This window comes from Dunckerocampus dactyliophorus, chromosome 11 (assembly GCF_027744805.1).
Source record: "Dunckerocampus dactyliophorus isolate RoL2022-P2 chromosome 11, RoL_Ddac_1.1, whole genome shotgun sequence".
In the NCBI taxonomy this organism is placed as follows: Eukaryota; Metazoa; Chordata; class Actinopteri; order Syngnathiformes; family Syngnathidae; genus Dunckerocampus; species Dunckerocampus dactyliophorus.
Window position 1 is genome coordinate 21269549 of NC_072829.1, and position 18025 is coordinate 21287573.

The 18025-nt window shown below is 43.3% G+C and overlaps 1 protein-coding gene across 3 annotated transcripts in view; it reads left to right on the forward strand.

Moving 5' to 3' along the window:
• Positions 1 to 2856: 2856 nt before the first annotated feature.
• Positions 2857 to 18025, forward strand: part of ebf1a (EBF transcription factor 1a) — a 68510-nt gene continuing 53341 nt past the window's right edge. Inside the window, exons 1-6 of one of the 3 annotated variants that reach the window (XM_054791591.1) lie at positions 2857 to 3579; positions 4034 to 4190; positions 4815 to 4878; positions 5351 to 5406; positions 6374 to 6447; positions 7721 to 7789. In XM_054791591.1, the coding sequence (XP_054647566.1) occupies positions 3446 to 3579; positions 4034 to 4190; positions 4815 to 4878; positions 5351 to 5406; positions 6374 to 6447; positions 7721 to 7789 (554 nt within the window). In that variant the 5' untranslated portion in view covers positions 2857 to 3445. The remainder of the gene's footprint in view (positions 3580 to 4033; positions 4191 to 4814; positions 4879 to 5350; positions 5407 to 6373; positions 6448 to 7720; positions 7790 to 18025) is intronic. The other 2 variants (XM_054791590.1, XM_054791589.1) reach the window with 2 other exon arrangements.

Sequence of the window (18025 nt, forward strand, 5' to 3'; positions counted from 1 at the left end):
AGCTACAGCAACATTGTTATGGTTATTATTAACATTGTTAATGGCACCTTGCCACACCACACCGGCTAGCTTCACCACACACTCTCCCGCAACACGTCAGCGCCGCACCCACAAGCCTCAGACCACGAACAAAATGGTAAGGCTACATATTGGAAATGCCGCCATTGCTGCTGTGTTTTTATTTTGGAGTTTGGAAAAGTTAACGGTAGGTGTAGGCGTTTGTTTCTATGTTGCTATGTGACAGCAATGTGCCCAGGAAGGAAGTTCCGATAATGCTTAAAAAGATGAAAATACAGCAAAATACTGTAAAAGCGGCAAAAATTTGAAAAAAATAGAGCAAAAAGGCACAACGTAAAGAGAAAAGGCTGAGCTGGTGACACAAACAGCTAATAATAACACAGCTTTGTGTTTAAAAATACATACAGTTGTTTTTTTCATAACTTTTGGGGGGGAAAAATACACACACAAATATCAAGGTAGCGACCCGCATCCTTTGATTTTTCAGTAGCCTTTGGTGGAAAAGGTTTGGACACCCCTGACCTAGAACAACCACTCATGCAATGTCTTTCACTAAGCACTAGATGGTAACATTGCACCAGTCACTCAAGTGGGCCACTTTTAGTGAAGATGTGAGAGATCAGAAATGCCACAATCAATGCTGCTAATGCTCATCTGCAATACTACATGCATAAATAAGCAGGTGGTTATTGTCTACTAATTAAGAGCGACCACATATATCATTTTCTTGACTACCTTGTAGGAAAATTCAGACACTACACTACACTACACCACACTACACTACACTATTCAAATTGCTAACAAAATATGTATATTTATCTCCTTTTATGGCAGGGGTGTCCAAAACATTTTCCACCAAGGGCTGCATTTTTAAAAATCAAATGATTAGACATTTTACATTTTGTTGAAAAAGCATATATATTTCAGTGTATATTTAAAGACAATACTTTGTATTATCAAAAATTATTAGTATGAACATTTCAGCATTTTCTCTTTGTATTGTGTCTTTTTGCTCTAGTTTCCCCATTTTTTCAGGTTTTTTTTTTGGAGGGCAATGGACCACGGGCCACAGATGGGCCCTCGGATCGCACTTTGGATAGCCCTGTTTTATGGCGACTGGAGTGCATTGTTAGACCCTCTCCTAAGCATATGTCTTGAGTTTTACAACCGGTCATTTTACGCGTCTTCAATCCAATCAAGCCATTATTATCATCAGCCCAACCTTTTTGATTTAGTACAACATCTGGCGGTTACAACTCCTTTTTGATCACTTTGCTTCTTCAAGATCAGTTTTTATGGCCTTCCCCCATATGTGCACACACACACACACACACACACACACACACACACACACACACACATTTTGACAAGCTTTGTTCCACAGCCAGTGACATGCTGCCAACCTTATGTCTGCGTGGGTGCCATGGAGTTAATAGATCACAGTGTTGGGATCATCAGGGCCCAAGTGACATCTCTGTTTTGTGTATGGCGATACGGTGATATTTGGGCTAACAGTGTGTGTGTTAGTGGTTGGGGATATAAATATAAGCCACCCGAGGGGCCTCCACTGACCCGCATGCCGACCGAGGCAGGCGGATCATGGCGAGCCACAATCAAACAAATGTGCTGAAGGATAACTCTGAACGTGTGTGTATGTGTGTGTGTGTGTGTTGCTTTTTATTTATCAGCATTGAGAATATTATGTACTCACATGTCTCCCTCCACAGCAGGAGACATAAATAAACAGATAAAGGAAAGGATAGATGATTTTCTGCAGTGATTGTTTGTAGCTTTTGCACTCTTGAAAGCCTCTAATTGGTAAACAGGGAGAGGAAATATTAACATTTCAGTTATGGAAAATACACAAAAAACAGATGACAGTTTTTTTTATTGTGCATGTTATTTGTTTCTAAAATGTCTTGTACTCATTAGTATGATATAATGATTTAAGTAAAATTCAACACTATTATTGAATAAGATAATATACAGTTTTGCCTGGGAAACTCCCGTGTTTTGCCCTTCTTCCCCCTTTGCTCTCCCGTTTTTTTGGAAATGTCCTGTATTTGAAGTTTTATCAAAAATAAAATCCTCTCCAGACAATTTGTCTTGCTTGAGAGTGGGGGAATTTTCCTTATTTTTTCCTTTATTTCCCAGAAGAAAAAGAAAATCCCTCATTTTGACACGATAACTGGGCACTTGAGCACAACTTGACAATTAAAAGGTCTCAATCAATCAGTCAATTATTACTGTGGTTATAATGCACATGAACTGCGGACTGCTGCTTACCTTCAGCTGTAAGAACAGGGTGAAATATAAACACTTCAGTGCAGTTATATAAATATATATAGGCAAATCACACATTCTGACATCCCTAATGTTCCTGTGTCGATGGGTCCTCATGCATGGCATCGCAAATGTGCTCTGTACAAATAATGATGCATTTCTTTTCTTATCATGTCTGCGGTTGTTTCTTGGCTTCTTGCAATGCTGTGGGACATTTAAGGCGCAGCACAGACGAGCTGTAATCCTCATATTCATGTTGGATTCACCAGTTGGTCCCAATAGATTTATGTCAGGCTCATTTCTCTCTTGTCGGCTTGCAACAGAAAATGTGCACAACTGATGGCGCCTTTGTTTTTCTTTTTGTTCTTTAATTTATTTATATTTATGCATTTTTTTTTAATTATTTCGAGGTCACACAGTTTTCGCTGGGGGTTCCTGTCCTTTTTTATGTATGGGAATTGACATTTAACTTAATGTGCTTTTGCAGGTATATTTTCCCCAGTGCATGTGTACACTCACACCGTGCACAGCTTCTCACTAAGTGGCTGCAGGGCGGGACACTCCAAGTGTTGGAAGGACAGGAGGAGAGAGATGGGGGTGTCCAGTTGGTGGACAAGCTGATTGTCCGTCTTATTAACCGTGTTCGGGGGCGTTGTTGCTCGCCTTTCAGGCCACGCCCCCTCGCCCACTCCTTCTCCTCTTTGGCATCCACACAGAAGGTCTAAAGTGATTCCTCTGGGAAGAAAAGAGCGCAAACCTCGCAGGCTGGAGCTGGAGCGTAATTGCGCCTGTTTGCGTCGTCTGAACGGGGGAAGACGTGATGTCACCTGGGTGTTTCTTCTTCTTCGTCGCTTGGACTGTTTGTTGCAAAAACTGACATTTTCTTTTTTTTTATACATCAGCCGCAGCCTTGCTCTCTCCACCCTCCGCGCTCCTTCTTCAGAGACAAGGTGCATCTCGCCGTGCACGCTGACAGCTCCTCTCTGCTTCCACATGTCGCATCTTTTGTTCACTTTGAGAAGCAGGAGAGCGACTAAACGCCAAGTGCAGTAGAGAGCGCCACTTTGGTGACAGCGCCTTGCAGCACCAGGAGGGGGGAGAGAGACATAGAGTTGGAGAGAAAGAGAGAGAGAGGCGCGTTTTGATGTTTGGCATCCACGACAGCATCCACAGGAGTGGGAGTAGTATGAAAGAAGAGCCCATGGTGGCCGGCATGAACGCGGTTCGGACATGGATGCAAGGTGCCGGGGTGCTGGACGCCAACACAGCCGCCCAGAGGTGAGCCTGAGGCGGCGGGAGGAGAGAAGACTCGGGTAGCCGGTACCACTTGGGGCAACACGCCGTCCCAGAGGACGCAGTTGGATAAGCAGATCCACCACTGGCTTTAAGAGTTTAGACATCCATCAGGACTTAAAAGAGAGTGACGTTTTCAGGCGTGCAAGGTTTCAATGACAGCTTTAAAAAAAAAAAACAACAACTTTCTTTTAACGCCGAGATGGCGCAGATTTCTAATTTAAATCATTTGTGTTATTTTCTTAGCTTTAATCCACAATCCCAAACGTCGGCTTAATCAGCATATTTAATTATTTATTTAGTTTAATAATTCCCATCCGCTAATTGTTGGAATTGGGAAAAATCGCTACAACGTCACTTCATGAAATTACGCATTAAATGCTGCAGAGTTCTATACGCATTCATTTATTTTATATGTATTTGCTTGTGGTGTCCGCAGCGGAGTGGGTCTGGCTCGGGCACACTTCGAGAAGCAGCCGCCTTCCAACCTGCGAAAGTCCAACTTCTTCCACTTCGTGCTGGCTCTGTACGACAGACAGGGGCAGCCCGTGGAGATCGAAAGAACCACCTTCGTTGACTTCGTCGAGAAGGAAAAGGTACCAACCATTTTATGCAGCGCAGCATATATTTTATCCCCATTATTTACCTTGTAAAATAATGTCAAAGTGTGGGGGTGGGTGGGGGGGTCGTATTTCACTGCAAATGAGGCGGCCTGTTGAATCCAAGTAATTTATTACCTGACTCACACAGCAGGCATCATTAGTACTAAATAGTCGTGCAACTTCACAATAAATCCTGCAAAGTTCAAGGTCCATACAACTTTAATCATGTGGAAACATTTTTTTTTTCCAGAAAATACACTGAATTTAAATCATGCAAGCTGAGATACAGTGAAATGTTTAAATTAAATTGAATAGGGTTGTGGGTGTTGTATTTTTTTTAATCCAAACTTCATTTTTAGAATGTAAATTGTGTGTCATATTAACACATGCTATTTGGTAATATTATTTAAATTAATAGCACATCTATAAATCGTATTTAGTGGCGTGTTTGAAGAGAAAATTGCCTGATCAGAGTGCCAACATTATAAAAAAACCTAATTTAATTGTTGTCATTTTTCTAAAAAAAATCCCATTTAAGCCGCGCATTAAAAAGACAGCTTTGTCTCTTATCGAGTACTAAATCGTGTGATTCTTTTTGTTGAAAAACTGTACTTATAGGAAACGACGGGGGAAAAGACCAACAATGGGATTCATTATAGACTACAGCTTCTTTACAGTAACGGTGAGTTTGCTTTTCGGGATTTTGATGTTTAAAAAAAAAACATTGAGTGAATGATACACACTTGAAGCCGAGAGCTTTGATTATTTATTGATAGAAAATGATAAAAAGCTAACAGAAATACTTGTATTTAAATATAATGCGTTATGGTTGTTATTATTATGATGGTGATAATGAATGTTGTTGTTAAATGAATTAAAGTGCATTATTACATGTTTAACTACATTTTTATAGTCTTGTTTCCTTGATTTAATTATGTTGTATGAAAAATGTCTGTTTTTTAATCTCTCAACAGTTTATATGTATTAGATTAATAACATTTAAATGAAATTTGCATGTTTTTCTCCAGTTTCCATCAAAGGAAAAAAAAATGTGTAAAAGCTTAAACTTGTTTAGCTTTTATAAAGTGCCTCAAAAATAAAATATTTAGTTTTGCCCTCATGTTAAACCTGAGATGTTCCTCTTTGTCTTGCAGGTATCAGGACAGAGCAAGACTTGTATGTTCGGCTAATTGACTCCATGACCAAACAGGTAAGACATTTTACAACACTGCCAAGATGTCAACTTTGCATCATTCCCATGCTTGTACTGTATGGTCTCAATTCGGGCCGCAACTCTTTCTCCCACACCCCCCCCTTCCACCCTGCTGCATGCCTGTGTCTGAGACCCTCAACTTCAGCACAGCACAGTGTGATAAACGACCTGTCTTACCTGTGGAATACATTTACCAAAGCCCAGGAACGTAGAGGACATGTGTCCTCCTCCTCTCCCTCCACTTATAGCAGCCAGTAACTGGAGTGTGAGATTTTATAAGCATCTTTGTGTAAATGTAAGAGATGTGTGTGTGTGTGTGTGTATAGAAAAAGTGCAGGAGTGTGTCAGTGTTGGGGAGAGACAGTGATGCATGCCAGCTCACTCTTTGAGGACCTTGACCCTCATTTCCTCAATGTGAAACAGAACAAACTCTATCCCAGAGTGCGTTATGACCAATCCCATCAAGAAACACAGAGCAGCACATGCAGGACTGGCACAAAGTGAGGGAATTCTCTCTTAAGATGAATTAGCTAATGAAGCTGCCAATGCGGTCTCAAGCGACTTGAACGGAACTTAAACAGAAACGAGAGGAAGGAGATTTTATTTTGACGTGACGCTAAGTGTGTTTGCATGTTTATTGTTTACTGTGCGTGTGGGTGAGTGTGCATGTTGATCGCAGCCCTGGAGAGCATGTTGAGTGGGGTTGGAGGGGAAACCAGACTACAATTTTGGACGCTGTGCTATAAAGAGCAGATGGTGCACTATACTCCAGTCTGGCAGCCCAACTGCTCACTGTACACCACACATAAACATACATACACATATGTGCACGCAGGACAACACATATGTGCACACACAAATGCTTTCTTTCTTGTTGTAAGGACAGAGTGTTCCCACAAAACACACGTTTGCTTGAGACATTTAAAAACACAATAAAAAATGTGTTCTTTTTGTCTTATTTCAGGCGATTGTCTATGAAGGCCAGGATAAAAATCCAGAGATGTGCCGAGTTCTGTTGACCCATGAAATCATGTGCAGGTAAGACTACACCTCACCCTGCTGCTAAAAGTTAATTTATTCTGGTCCAGAATGGGCCTGGATGGAGGCAAATGTTTTTTTTAAAGCATAATTGGAGGTGTCTCACTTGAAGTAAGGAGAGGGCAAAGATGTGAAGAGCAGTGCGAAATTACTAAAGAAATCTTATCATTTTCTTCAAAGTGGGTTGGGAAGATCGGCCCTGGCCTATTTCTGTTGGTAGGGGTGTGAGAATATGTGTGTGTGTGTGTGTGTGTGTGTGAATCCTTCTCATGTTCAGCTAATTAGGACAAGGAAATGCTCATTACTCAAACCCATCCTCCTTAGTCTGCATAACACATGCAGTTTGCACTGTCCTGCAGTGAGCTATGTGCCGAGCAAGACGCACTCACATTAAATATACACACTCATACAGGTGAAGCCCTGTCATGTACATTCACGGTATCAATAAAGGTATTACACAGGCGATGACCATCTAAAAATACATGTCGTTACAAGTAGAAATAAATGGCCCGTGGCACTTCCTGGTTATCACACAAGGCAATTTAGAGCACTTGTTTTCATATGCTGCAGGAAACGGCCCAAGATCAGAAATCTGATCTGGCTCCGCGAGCTCCTGTCCTGGGGGACGCAAGAAAGTGGGGGGGAGGGTCACTCTCCCTTCCCACTCTTTTGTGTGTTCTCCCTTGTACACCACTAAAGCAGATGCACACATGCAGTCAGATGCAGGTATGTGCATGCACGCATGTACGAGAGCAGGCAGAAGAAAACGCAGATGTGCTGTTTAAAGGTGGAAAAAGATAGGCGGGATGACAACACACTGTTACTGCAGTCAAATCATTGGGAAAAGGCACTCGTCACATCAGTATGCAACCCCCTTCTACCCAGCATGCACTACTCCCCAGGTCCAGTGGGACCACTCTGTGACCCACTTCTGAGGGAGAGGAAGAGTGAGGCGGGATAGAGGGAGGGGACGAGCTCTGAGGAAGAAAAATAGAGAACACAAGATGTCTGCTTGTGTGATGTCTGACAGAAATGGAGCTAACCTGAGCCTTCCCCCCAGTGTGATTTAAGTTTCTATAGAGCCTGATTCAAGCTCGCAGCTTTTGCTCATCTCCAAACTGTGCCCGAAATCACCCTGCTGATCTTGCCTGTAGTGTAGCGTAACTGAAAACTTCCCAAAAGTCTCAAAACCTTCTCACTCCACCATTCTCTGTGATGTACCCCATCATTGCTTGACATTTTGGCGGTTGACTCCCGTCTTGTCGCCCCGCAGTCGATGCTGTGATAAGAAGAGCTGTGGCAACAGGAATGAGACCCCATCAGACCCGGTCATCATCGACAGGTAGGCCACTCTGACCTTTAACCTTGGTCCATGCGTTCAGGGTATGTGGCGTCTTGACGAAATGTTGAGAAAATGTCACATGACTGAGATGTGTGAATCATTTGAGGGGAAGCAGGCCACCAGTTGTTTACATTTCAGCAGCCATAATCATCTCTGTGAGTAAAATGTGTGAAACAGCAGTAAAGAACGCTGCAGTGTATATGTGTGTGTCTGTGTCGACTCCTTCATGTGTGGTTACACACAATGTTTGTGTGGTGAGGTTGATGACTTAGCTGATGAGCAGTTAGAGTTGCAGCTTGAGTGTGTGTGTGTGTGTGTGTGTGTGTGTATTGGTGAATCAATCCCTACCTACCCATGATGCTTTGTTGTTTTTAGCCCATACTTCTGCACTTCTGTTTTTTTGGTTTTTTTTAAGCGTTAACCGATTCCCCTGTCGTCATAAACTCGCGCTGACTAACGCAGCACACACACACACACACGAGTTACACTAGTGAGGGAGAGAGAAAAAAGGAAAAAGGAAAAGCCCCGCAGATTTGCAGATTTACAGTCTGGGCTCTGTTGCACGGCACTCGTGTGGCCAGAGTGATGATGTTTTGTGTTTTATACCAGCTATTCAAGCGTCAAATTCACTTCACTGTATTTTTTTAAAAATATTCAAGTCATTTTCTGATCTTTATCCAAAGTGGAGTTTTTCTGTTGATTGGACAAATCCAAGCGCGCGTGTGTGTGTTAATAAAGCAGTGACCTGTGCTATCTGATGAACACAGCTGTCCTAAGCTACTCTTTTACCTGTATGTATATATGTGTGTGTGCGTGTGTGTGTGTGTGCATGCGCCACCCTCGTTTCGCTCCAGTGAAGCGGAAGGCCTCACCTCAGTGCTCCCTGAGACAGCTGCACCCCAACCACGTGGCCTGAGACAACACGCCTGCCCATCACTCTGTGCCACAACTATTTTGGTTTGCATGCGTCGCTACTTGTTGAATTTCTCATCAGTGCACCTGCCGCGTCTTCCTTCTCTTCAAGTTATGCTGCAGTTTTAAGCAGTCACCCATGGCGCGGGAGGCCCGCACTGAGTTGTGTTGTTTGACTCACTCCCTGGCAATATTCCCCTGACACGTGATGGCTCAGGTGTGTGGGTTGCATTAACAAACAACAAATTAGAAGAGAGGGGGGAGGGGAAAAACGGCAATATCTTGGCTTTCCTCTCCAACGAGCACTCTTCCTGGTCAGGAAATTAGGTCAGGTGAGAGGAGTGAGATTTTTTTTTGGGGGGGGGGGGGGGTTGGTCGCTCAAACCGGGCACTGAGGAAGATTAGATGAGGTTGGTTCATGCATTTGCTCATTTAGCATCAATATATTCCTGGCAGTTGTAATCATCAAGCTTTCATAAACAAACAAACAACTGTGACTCCCAAGCTGACTCAATTAACATGACCCCCCCTCCCCTTCTTCAAATTCATAAATACCATCAGCAGCCCCTCTCCACCCTTGAAGTTATTTAGTTCGTTAAATAAGGGCTCGTTAGCTCGCTGCTGTTTCGCAGAGATGATTAGATTTTACAGCCCTAATTAGCTGGGCTAGCTCAAACTCTTCTGGAAGAGTAATGGGTCTTATTGCCTAATTAGCTCTCTCTCGTTAAGATTGGAGAAACAGGCCACGGCAGCAAAACCGCAGGAATGAGGAAAAATAAAGGCAGCTAATGAGAAACTTATTTGATTGTTAGGAGAACAAATGTGGTACAGTGCGCATCGGGTACTGTACCCTCACAGAAGACACCCCCTTGTTGAGGAGAGAGACATTGTTTGGACATTTAAGCAGCGATATGATGCTGATTTTAATTATGAGGAATGTCTGTTTAAACGGTGTAAGCGAAACACTTAAGAAGTTCAATCTGTCTTCCTTTTGCAAGCATCTGATTCAGTTTGTCGCTTTTCGCTTCAGGAACGCACGTTTTTAGCAATCCACATTGCCAAATTGTGTCAGCGCTTGACACACGCGGAGAGGTGAGACGCTCCTGTGCACCTCTCTATGTCTTCCCCAGGGAAACATGTGGTCCACTTTAGCCTCTTACAGAAACAGGATAATATGAGGGGGGAGCCCTTAACCCCTCCACCTCCACTTTTCAGCTCTTCTCATCACTCCTGCTTAGCATGGGGGTTAATGGTATGCAGACGCTGCCCGTCACTCTGTGGTCTGCCTGGATGGCCCTCACATCATGAACACATCTCTCTCTCACCCGTGGACAACTTTGCTATCTCTTTGCGTAGCTTCTGTCAATCCTTTTCCCGCTTGCTGTGTCCATATGATTGCAGACTAATCTGTGAGCCCTGCTCGCTTTGGGGTGAATGTCCTCTCCTCTTACCACCTGTGTCCTGTGGCCCTTTCTTGCCCATCCAGCTCCCGTAGGATTGCCGCAGGGTGTCCCCCAGGCAGCCTTCACCTCTTTGTAGGGCTCTCTGTGGCCAGAGATAAGGATCCACAGGACACCCCTGCATATCCAATGAACCCCCTTTCCAGGTGCTGTTTTTGTGAGCGTGCGTTATGAAGTTGCTGCGTTTTCATGGACAGGAGATGTTATTTCAGGTTAATTGCTGTTTTCGAGTGTGTGCTTATGGGTGTTTGTGTTTGCGCACGCTCCAGCAGCCCTCTGTTGATGTGGTCTATTTCCTTGCATGCGCGTCCGTGCTTGTGTATCAGCGTCGATGTTGGTTGTTTCTCTGGGAGTGTGCGCGGTGATAGAGGCCATTTCCTGGCGAGTGTGTGTGTGTCTTGAGTGAAGAATGTCGGGGAGGAAGTGCTCCTCCCGGGGAGGATGATGTCATGGCGGTTTCCTGTTCTGCTAGTGGAGCGGAGTGGCTCGCAGAAGATTTTTGATCACCTCCTTGCTTCAGGTCTCTTGGAGATATGCTCTTGGGAGTGGGAAATGTTATTCTGCTGCTTGTTTGTCACTCTCCTGCTAATTGTCTCTATTTAGTGGGGAACCCCCGCATTGTTTTGGTTGTTGTGTTTAGATGCACTTCCTGAGGTGAGAGGTCATGTGTTGCCTTGGCTGAGCTAACGTGCGCTTGTGAATAATGTATTTCATTGACTTTATGTCAGCTCTGCCAGCCCCCCAAGCCGAGCCCACCCATGTTTAATTCATCCGTCTCATTTGTGTGTGTGTGTGTGTGTGTGTGTGCGTGCGTGTGTTTGTGAGCGCACGCGCTTGCGAATTTGTGTCATTTAGAGGCCCAGTCTGCACCTGTCCAGCCATTAGCCCGCTTCTAATTTGCATTTGATGCTAATGCGGTTTACTGGCAGCGCCTTCCATTGCTGCAGCTTAGTTTCACTTTCATATCCATGACTGTGTCAGCGAGAAGGTGAAAACACGCTTACTGTACATACAGTCGTCATCCACTCTGCATCATGGTGACGTCTACGACACGTCGGTCATGTCTTTCATTATTGGCCTTGTGGCTACCACTTAAAATGAAACCAGTGACTTGATGGTTTTATAAGAAAACAAAGTCATGTGACCCATCGTTTTCCCTGCGCTTGTGAAGAAATGGCTGCCGATTGCGATGCTATTTTTGTACTTGACTTTGGCGAGCTGAGGGTTGCACTTGCAGTTTTTTAGGTCAAGTTGTGGGGCATTGCAAAGGGCTGCCTACATGTTACTTGTGGTTGTGCCAGGCTGAGGGCCAAAGAGTTACTGGCTCATCGATAGGCAGAACCCCCCCTCCCTCAGGTGCTGGCTGCTCTTATAAGAACGCACACACACACCCATAGCTCTCACCCCTAGATAAACTCATTTCCAAATATTTATGGAGACATGCTCACACACACTCTTAAAAATCCACAGCCATGACTATAAACACACACATATACACAAATACGTTTTGACCTGCAGTTCCCTGCATCTGTTTGGCTGTGTTCTTTCTTCCCTGCAGTGGTTTCCCCCCTCAGGGTTGGAAGAAAGCGCGGCCCCAGGGGACGGACGGCTTGGATGATTGACAGCAGAGAGTTTGGAGGTCGAGGAGCCTCTAAAACAGGGCTGCCTCTTTTTTTTTTTCTCTCGCTGCAGCACTGTAACCCCCAACAACTGCTGCACTTTCACTTGCAAAGAGAAAAGATAACACATCGCATGCATGTGTTGGTGGTTTAGTCTGTCCATATATGAAACAGCAATTTTGCAAAAGCTGTGTCTGGTTGGACTTGGTGGGCAGGAAACAATGGGAGACATTTATACATTCTTGAAAAGAATGTGCATGTATTTCTGTGTGATGCCGTCACACTTTGTAGGTAGTAAAACTAATGCCCCACAGCTGAATGCAAGTAACAAACACTTTATTAGCCCTCGTAAAACACAATTTACAAATGTCATAACTCCCAAACTGGCTAGTAGTAGTTCAGTTCAGTTTTCAGCCCAAACTGCTTCGTCATTATTGCTTCCTCTCCCTGCTTGACCTGGCCCTTCTCCTTGGTTGTCCCCTCTGCCTTGGTGCCAGTGTTTGTTCTGTCCCAGAATGACAGGGTTCGGTCAACCAGAGCTGGTCCAAATGAGTAGCGTCCTACTTCTTTGAAAGACATTTTTGGTGTGGAAATTGCAGACCGGGGCGATAGAGATAGAATAAAATAAAGATATATTTACTATACAAGAGTATTCGTGTATGTGTGTGTGTGTGTGTGTGTGTGTGTGTGTGTGTGCGTGTGTGGTGTAGTGCTGCAAGTGATGAAAGAGCAACATTTTCCAGGACTTAGTCCATGCCCTAGAAGATGCGCTCAATTTGCTTTTCAAATGAGGCGTGAAGAGCACAAGCGTGTGCCTCTCGGTGCGATGGTATACATTTGTCTGCGTGTGTGTGTGTGTATGTGTGTGTCAGGAGCAAGGCTTTGTTTTCTCACTGCGCTGATGCCTGTGGACAGTAAGTGCGCTCTCACGGCCAATGTGTTACACGGCTGTCTGTTTGTGGCTACAATAGGAAAGAAACACCAGCAGCATTCCTGCCCGGATCCCAGCCACACACACCCTGATCTCGGGCCCCAAATGATGCATTGTTTACTCCTGCTAAGTGAGAACACAGACAGTACGCCTCATGCCAGCTCGATACAAGCTGGCGTCTCACTTCCTACCAGCCAGTCTCCATCCCAGCCCTTCTTGTGGCGCTTTACCTCAGCGCCGTAGCCCAGGATATGAGTCCAGGTGTCCAGGATGAGCGCTCGGTTGACCCGCTGTGCCCGAGTGCGATGTATAGTCTGTTGATTGTTTTCCATCAATCTGTTCAGGAAGAATGGATCGCTGGCCGGGTGATGTGAGCGGCGCTCTCAGTTTCACACGCCACAATGGAAGGAAGACCCGCACGGCATGGGGGCGGGTGGGGGGGATGCTGGGAGGGGAGGACTATATGGAGACTTATAGCAGTGTTGGGACAGTGCAACTAAACAATAGTGTATTTGCTTGTTTGTTCTCCTTTGGAAACATATCATCTTTTCACATCTGACTTTTCAGACATTGAGCTTGACTAATTTGAGCTGCCATGTTAAGGTACAGAAAAACAAATCTTTAGAGGACATAATTAAAACCTAAAGCATGCACGTCAGTAAGCACAACAATTATGTTCAACAGCAGCACTCATCAAAGGAATGTTATATATTCCTGCTCTACTAATAATTCTTTTTTTTTTTTTTTTGCATTAATCATGGACATATGAGACCCAGCACATGTCACTGTTTCACTTCAAAAAGCCGACCATGAATTTAAAAGGCCTTTGTTTGTGTTTATGTAACTGATGGGGGAGACAAAGTAAGGCGTAGGCAATCGACAGAGACACTTTGTTGTCTTACACCGCCTCAGCCCTTTTGTGTCTGCACTTGTTTGTTTGTTTGCTGAGCGACTTGACCTCGCTGAGAGGAGTGTTCACTCCTCCTTGTCTTCGTCTCGCTGACTGCCATCCTCTGCTCGTTTCTTCTCTCTGCCCCTCTTGACTATGTGTTTTTCTTTGGTCCTCCCACTCATAACTCCCTTTTTTTTCGGTTAATCACACATGGAGTCTTCCCGCTTTTGAACATGTGTCTTTCTGGATCCCTGCGTGTGGTGCGGGGGTGAGTCAACGCTAATTATCCCGGTTATTGGCTTCTGCTGCATAGGGGCCTTGATTTACATGAGGTGACATTCAGTTCAAACACAGAGACCTTCGCAACCTTTTTTTAGAAAACAATTAACAGTGTGGCGTTCTCCTGTATCCTCTTATGCTCCTGATGCACCACTCCCTCGCTCTCTTCCTCTGGCTATTGTCTTCACTAATACAGAAGACTTGCAGGCAAAAAAAAAAAGTCAGTGTGCATGCAAGCAAGCAAATTTATAAAGAATTTGGTGCCTCGTGAAAACACAAAATAGGCCCCAAGTATCTCCAATTGTTAACTTTTAGCTGAACAACCTCTACAATTACTTTCTTTTGTGTTTTCGATAAAAATACAAAACAAACAAAAGTGATCATAGCTGTTTTTCATTGGAGATTTGTGCTGGGTTATTCTGCTCCAAAAACGTTTTTAACAGTGCTTAATCACATGTCTTTTCTCAACAAACTGAAACACATGCAAAGAACAAAATGTCTGTTTGGTTTGGCTGAGTTATTATTTTCCATAGACCAAAACCTTCTAAAATATTGGACAGGGAAGATCAACAATGAGAACATGTGGCCGCACATGCCAATATACGGCCAATCAGAGTGATTTCATCCTGTCAAGCATCCCCTCAGATTGATCTGATAGCATCCACCTAGGAGACATATTTGCCTGTTATATGGAGAATACTGTTATCCCGCATTTTAATCCCTAATTCATTTTGGAAAAAAAATGTTTTCTTTGGCATTTCAGCTCAGCAACAGCATTTGTCAGCATTTACATGCAACGTCCGAGGGATTTGCATATGCCAGTATTAGTCTTCATGCTCAATGTGTTATGACCTCTTTACTTATGAATTCTTTTTTTCTACAATATTGGCCTTATTCCAAAGGATATATGACGTCATCCTATATCCTGTTTAAAGCTAGAATTGGGTATTCTAAATTTAATATTAAAAAATGGAAAACGTGCAAATTTTGTCCTTTTTTATTTTTAAGGACTTTTGTGACACGCACATTGAACAGAATACCAATTTAAATACTTAAATAATCTAAATACAATGATAACAAAGCAATAAAATCACTAATATGAAATAAATCCAGAACAAATTGTCATAAATATCACATTGAAACCAACAGCAATACAGAACACAGAAAAAGTGCAAAAAAGTGCACACATCCTGCACAATTCGAGCGGAAATTGATAACTGATACACAATTGTGGTGATGCTAGACCACCGTTACAATGGTGTTTGCTGGTTAATCCTACATGGAAGAGTCATGCTATTAATTGAGTAAAATGAAGTTAGTGTAATGACATGCTTGTGTTCAGAATGCACGTCACCGTGACCGTGATTGGTGGATAATGAAGAATTGCTGTGTGCTGGTGTGGAGAGAGGTGGAAACATTACATGCAAAATATCCCCTTCAAGTACTTGTTGCAGGTGGTTGAGTCTGCATTAATTTAGTGCCGAAATGAGGCACAGATAGCTACTTAGTTTTTAGTTGTTTGTACTACCGTTTATGGCAGCACTGGTGCCATCACAGTACCAAGCTTAGCTATGCTTCCCTAGTTATAGATCCTAGCGGGCATATTTGTATCAGAGTATATCTGGGGATTGGTACGATATCATGTGTATATATGACCAGTGATGTCCGGTCAGGGGATGCAGGTGAGGCAAAGCCTGCTATGATGAAAAATGAAAGAATGAATAATGATAACATAAAATAAATAATAGAACTGTATTATGAGTGTATTTTCTGTATGATTCCAATCGTTTTAAACATTTTTTTTTAAGTAATAATGGCTGAATCTGCATATTTCCTGATTAAAGACAGGGCAGAAAGCTAAGATAGGGGCGCCGCAAGTGTCTCCTATTTGGTTAGTGTGTAAGCTCAACCTACCGTCTGAATGTACTCAGTGAGTGCTCTGAATTGGATCATGGCGCCTGCCAATTACTGTTTGTCAGCATGTCACCAATAATATGATGTTGCAGAAGCATGTATTATTCACCATGGCTTTCTACAGACTGTGTAATGTCTTTCATGTAAGTGTGACATCATTATTATTGCTAATCCGACAATAAAATACGCAGGAATGTCACTGCAGTACTCGCCTCATCCTAAAGGGGCTGTGGGCGTGAGTGACCTCAAAAGTGCTTTTATGTATTCATTTATTTGTGTATTTCATTAATTTAAAATAGGAACAGTACATATTAATGAACATAACTACACGATATGTAAATATGTCAGACTGTAGCCAAAGTCTAATTTCCATCTGTTGTCCCCGGACAGGTTGATGTCAAATACAGTAAGACGCAGTTAAAACGCGTAAAATGCAATAAAACACTTAAAACACATGTTAAACACACTTCAAACATAAAATGTGTTGAATAATACAAATAACTATGTGCTGGACTGCATTGCACATGATTCTCCCAACACAACACAAAACACACACACACAAAACACACACAGCTAGTCTAAATGACTGAGGCAAAGTGCTGAAGTGCGTAGTCCAGAGTTAAATACACTGGCTGTTGTCGTAGGCCATGAGCCACTCCTTCAAATGACATTTGAAGGCAGCAAAGCTGGGGGAATCTGTTATGCTAGTGCACAGGGTGTTCCAGAAGTTACTGCCTTTGAAAGAGAGAGCATTTTGTGTTTTTCTAGTAGTAGTGGTAGTGGTACGTCACAGTCACCTCTGGATATGGCCCTTGTAGCCTGAGATAGTACAAGTAATAGATATTCCATGTGCTAGTTTTTTTCTTGTTATCCTCTTAATGAGCAACCTGTATTTACATGAAAAAGAACTTTAAACGAATCAGTGCCTCACCAGCCATGAACCTCACCACAACATAACTGTATATGACCAACATTAGAGTCCTTAATTTATTTGTTTCTTTTGCATTAATCAGCATTACCCATGAAATGATGTACAATTGTCGAATGTTTTGACGTACTTTTTGTTTTTTACTTGACCAGTTCCCTAATTTGGCAGTTCTTTATTTGGGTAAAGGTTAAGAGAGGCTCATGATAATCTTTAAATTGTGTCTTATTAGTTTCTGCCGCTGACCCCAGACCGTTCAAAGCTCCCGTATGCATCCCTCCCTTGTAAGGCATCCTATGTCCTCCCACATTCAAACACAAAGACAAACTTGCAAGCGTTGCCGTTAATGAAGCGCGTCTCTCTTCTGTCATGACGCCCGTGTTAGTATGTGACAAGATGTTTACACGAACAATCACGGCCGCGCCTCTGATGCGGGTGGGGATGAAAGAGAAGAAGTGGAGCCAAAGACACGATGGCGAGTGTCTGCCTCTCTCTGTTTGACAGGAGGACAGTTGTAACAGGAGCCCACTGAGAGCCCAGACAGAGACATGGCAAAAGCCAGGCAGGCATAAAGCGGGAGATGTACCTGTAGGAAAATGCGCTGGGAAGGAAAGCTGCTCTGTTTTTTTTTTCCTTAAATCCAAAGGAAAACAATTAGATCCGCCCGCTTCCTCCCTCACAGTCCTGCAGTGTTGATTACAAATGAGCAAACCTGGCATTTATCACATTACTACAAACATTTATTAAAGCCGGTTCCCCTCTAAAGCTACAGAGATAACAGTGGGTAATTGCAGAGACTGGCTCTATTAGTTAAGTATGCCTAATGTCACTGCCTCAGAGCATTAATGGACGTCGTAGTATTATGTTCCTACACTCATTACCACCCCACTCCCCCTCAAACACACACACAACCCTCTCCCCGTACATTGACCCTGCAGCAGGAGTCTGTGCCACTCTAATGAGAAATGGAAAACACTGCTCCACATGCTCCAAGACACACACACACACACAAATGGACACACACTCTCGGCAGGAGCCATTACAAGGGGACAGAAAGGTACAACAGTATAATCACACACGCCCTGGGAAACAATTGTGGCGTTATCAGAGTGATCACATTATAAAAGTTTAATAAACAGCAAATGGCCTAATGGTGAATTAGCCTGCATCTGCCCCCTCTTGTGCTAAACTATAATTAGTGATTTAACAGACAAACAAATGTTTTCACCCACATTTATCCACAGTCTACACTTTTCGCCCAGAATGAAAAGGAAACGGCTTGGGAATGATTTGTCAAGTTTTCT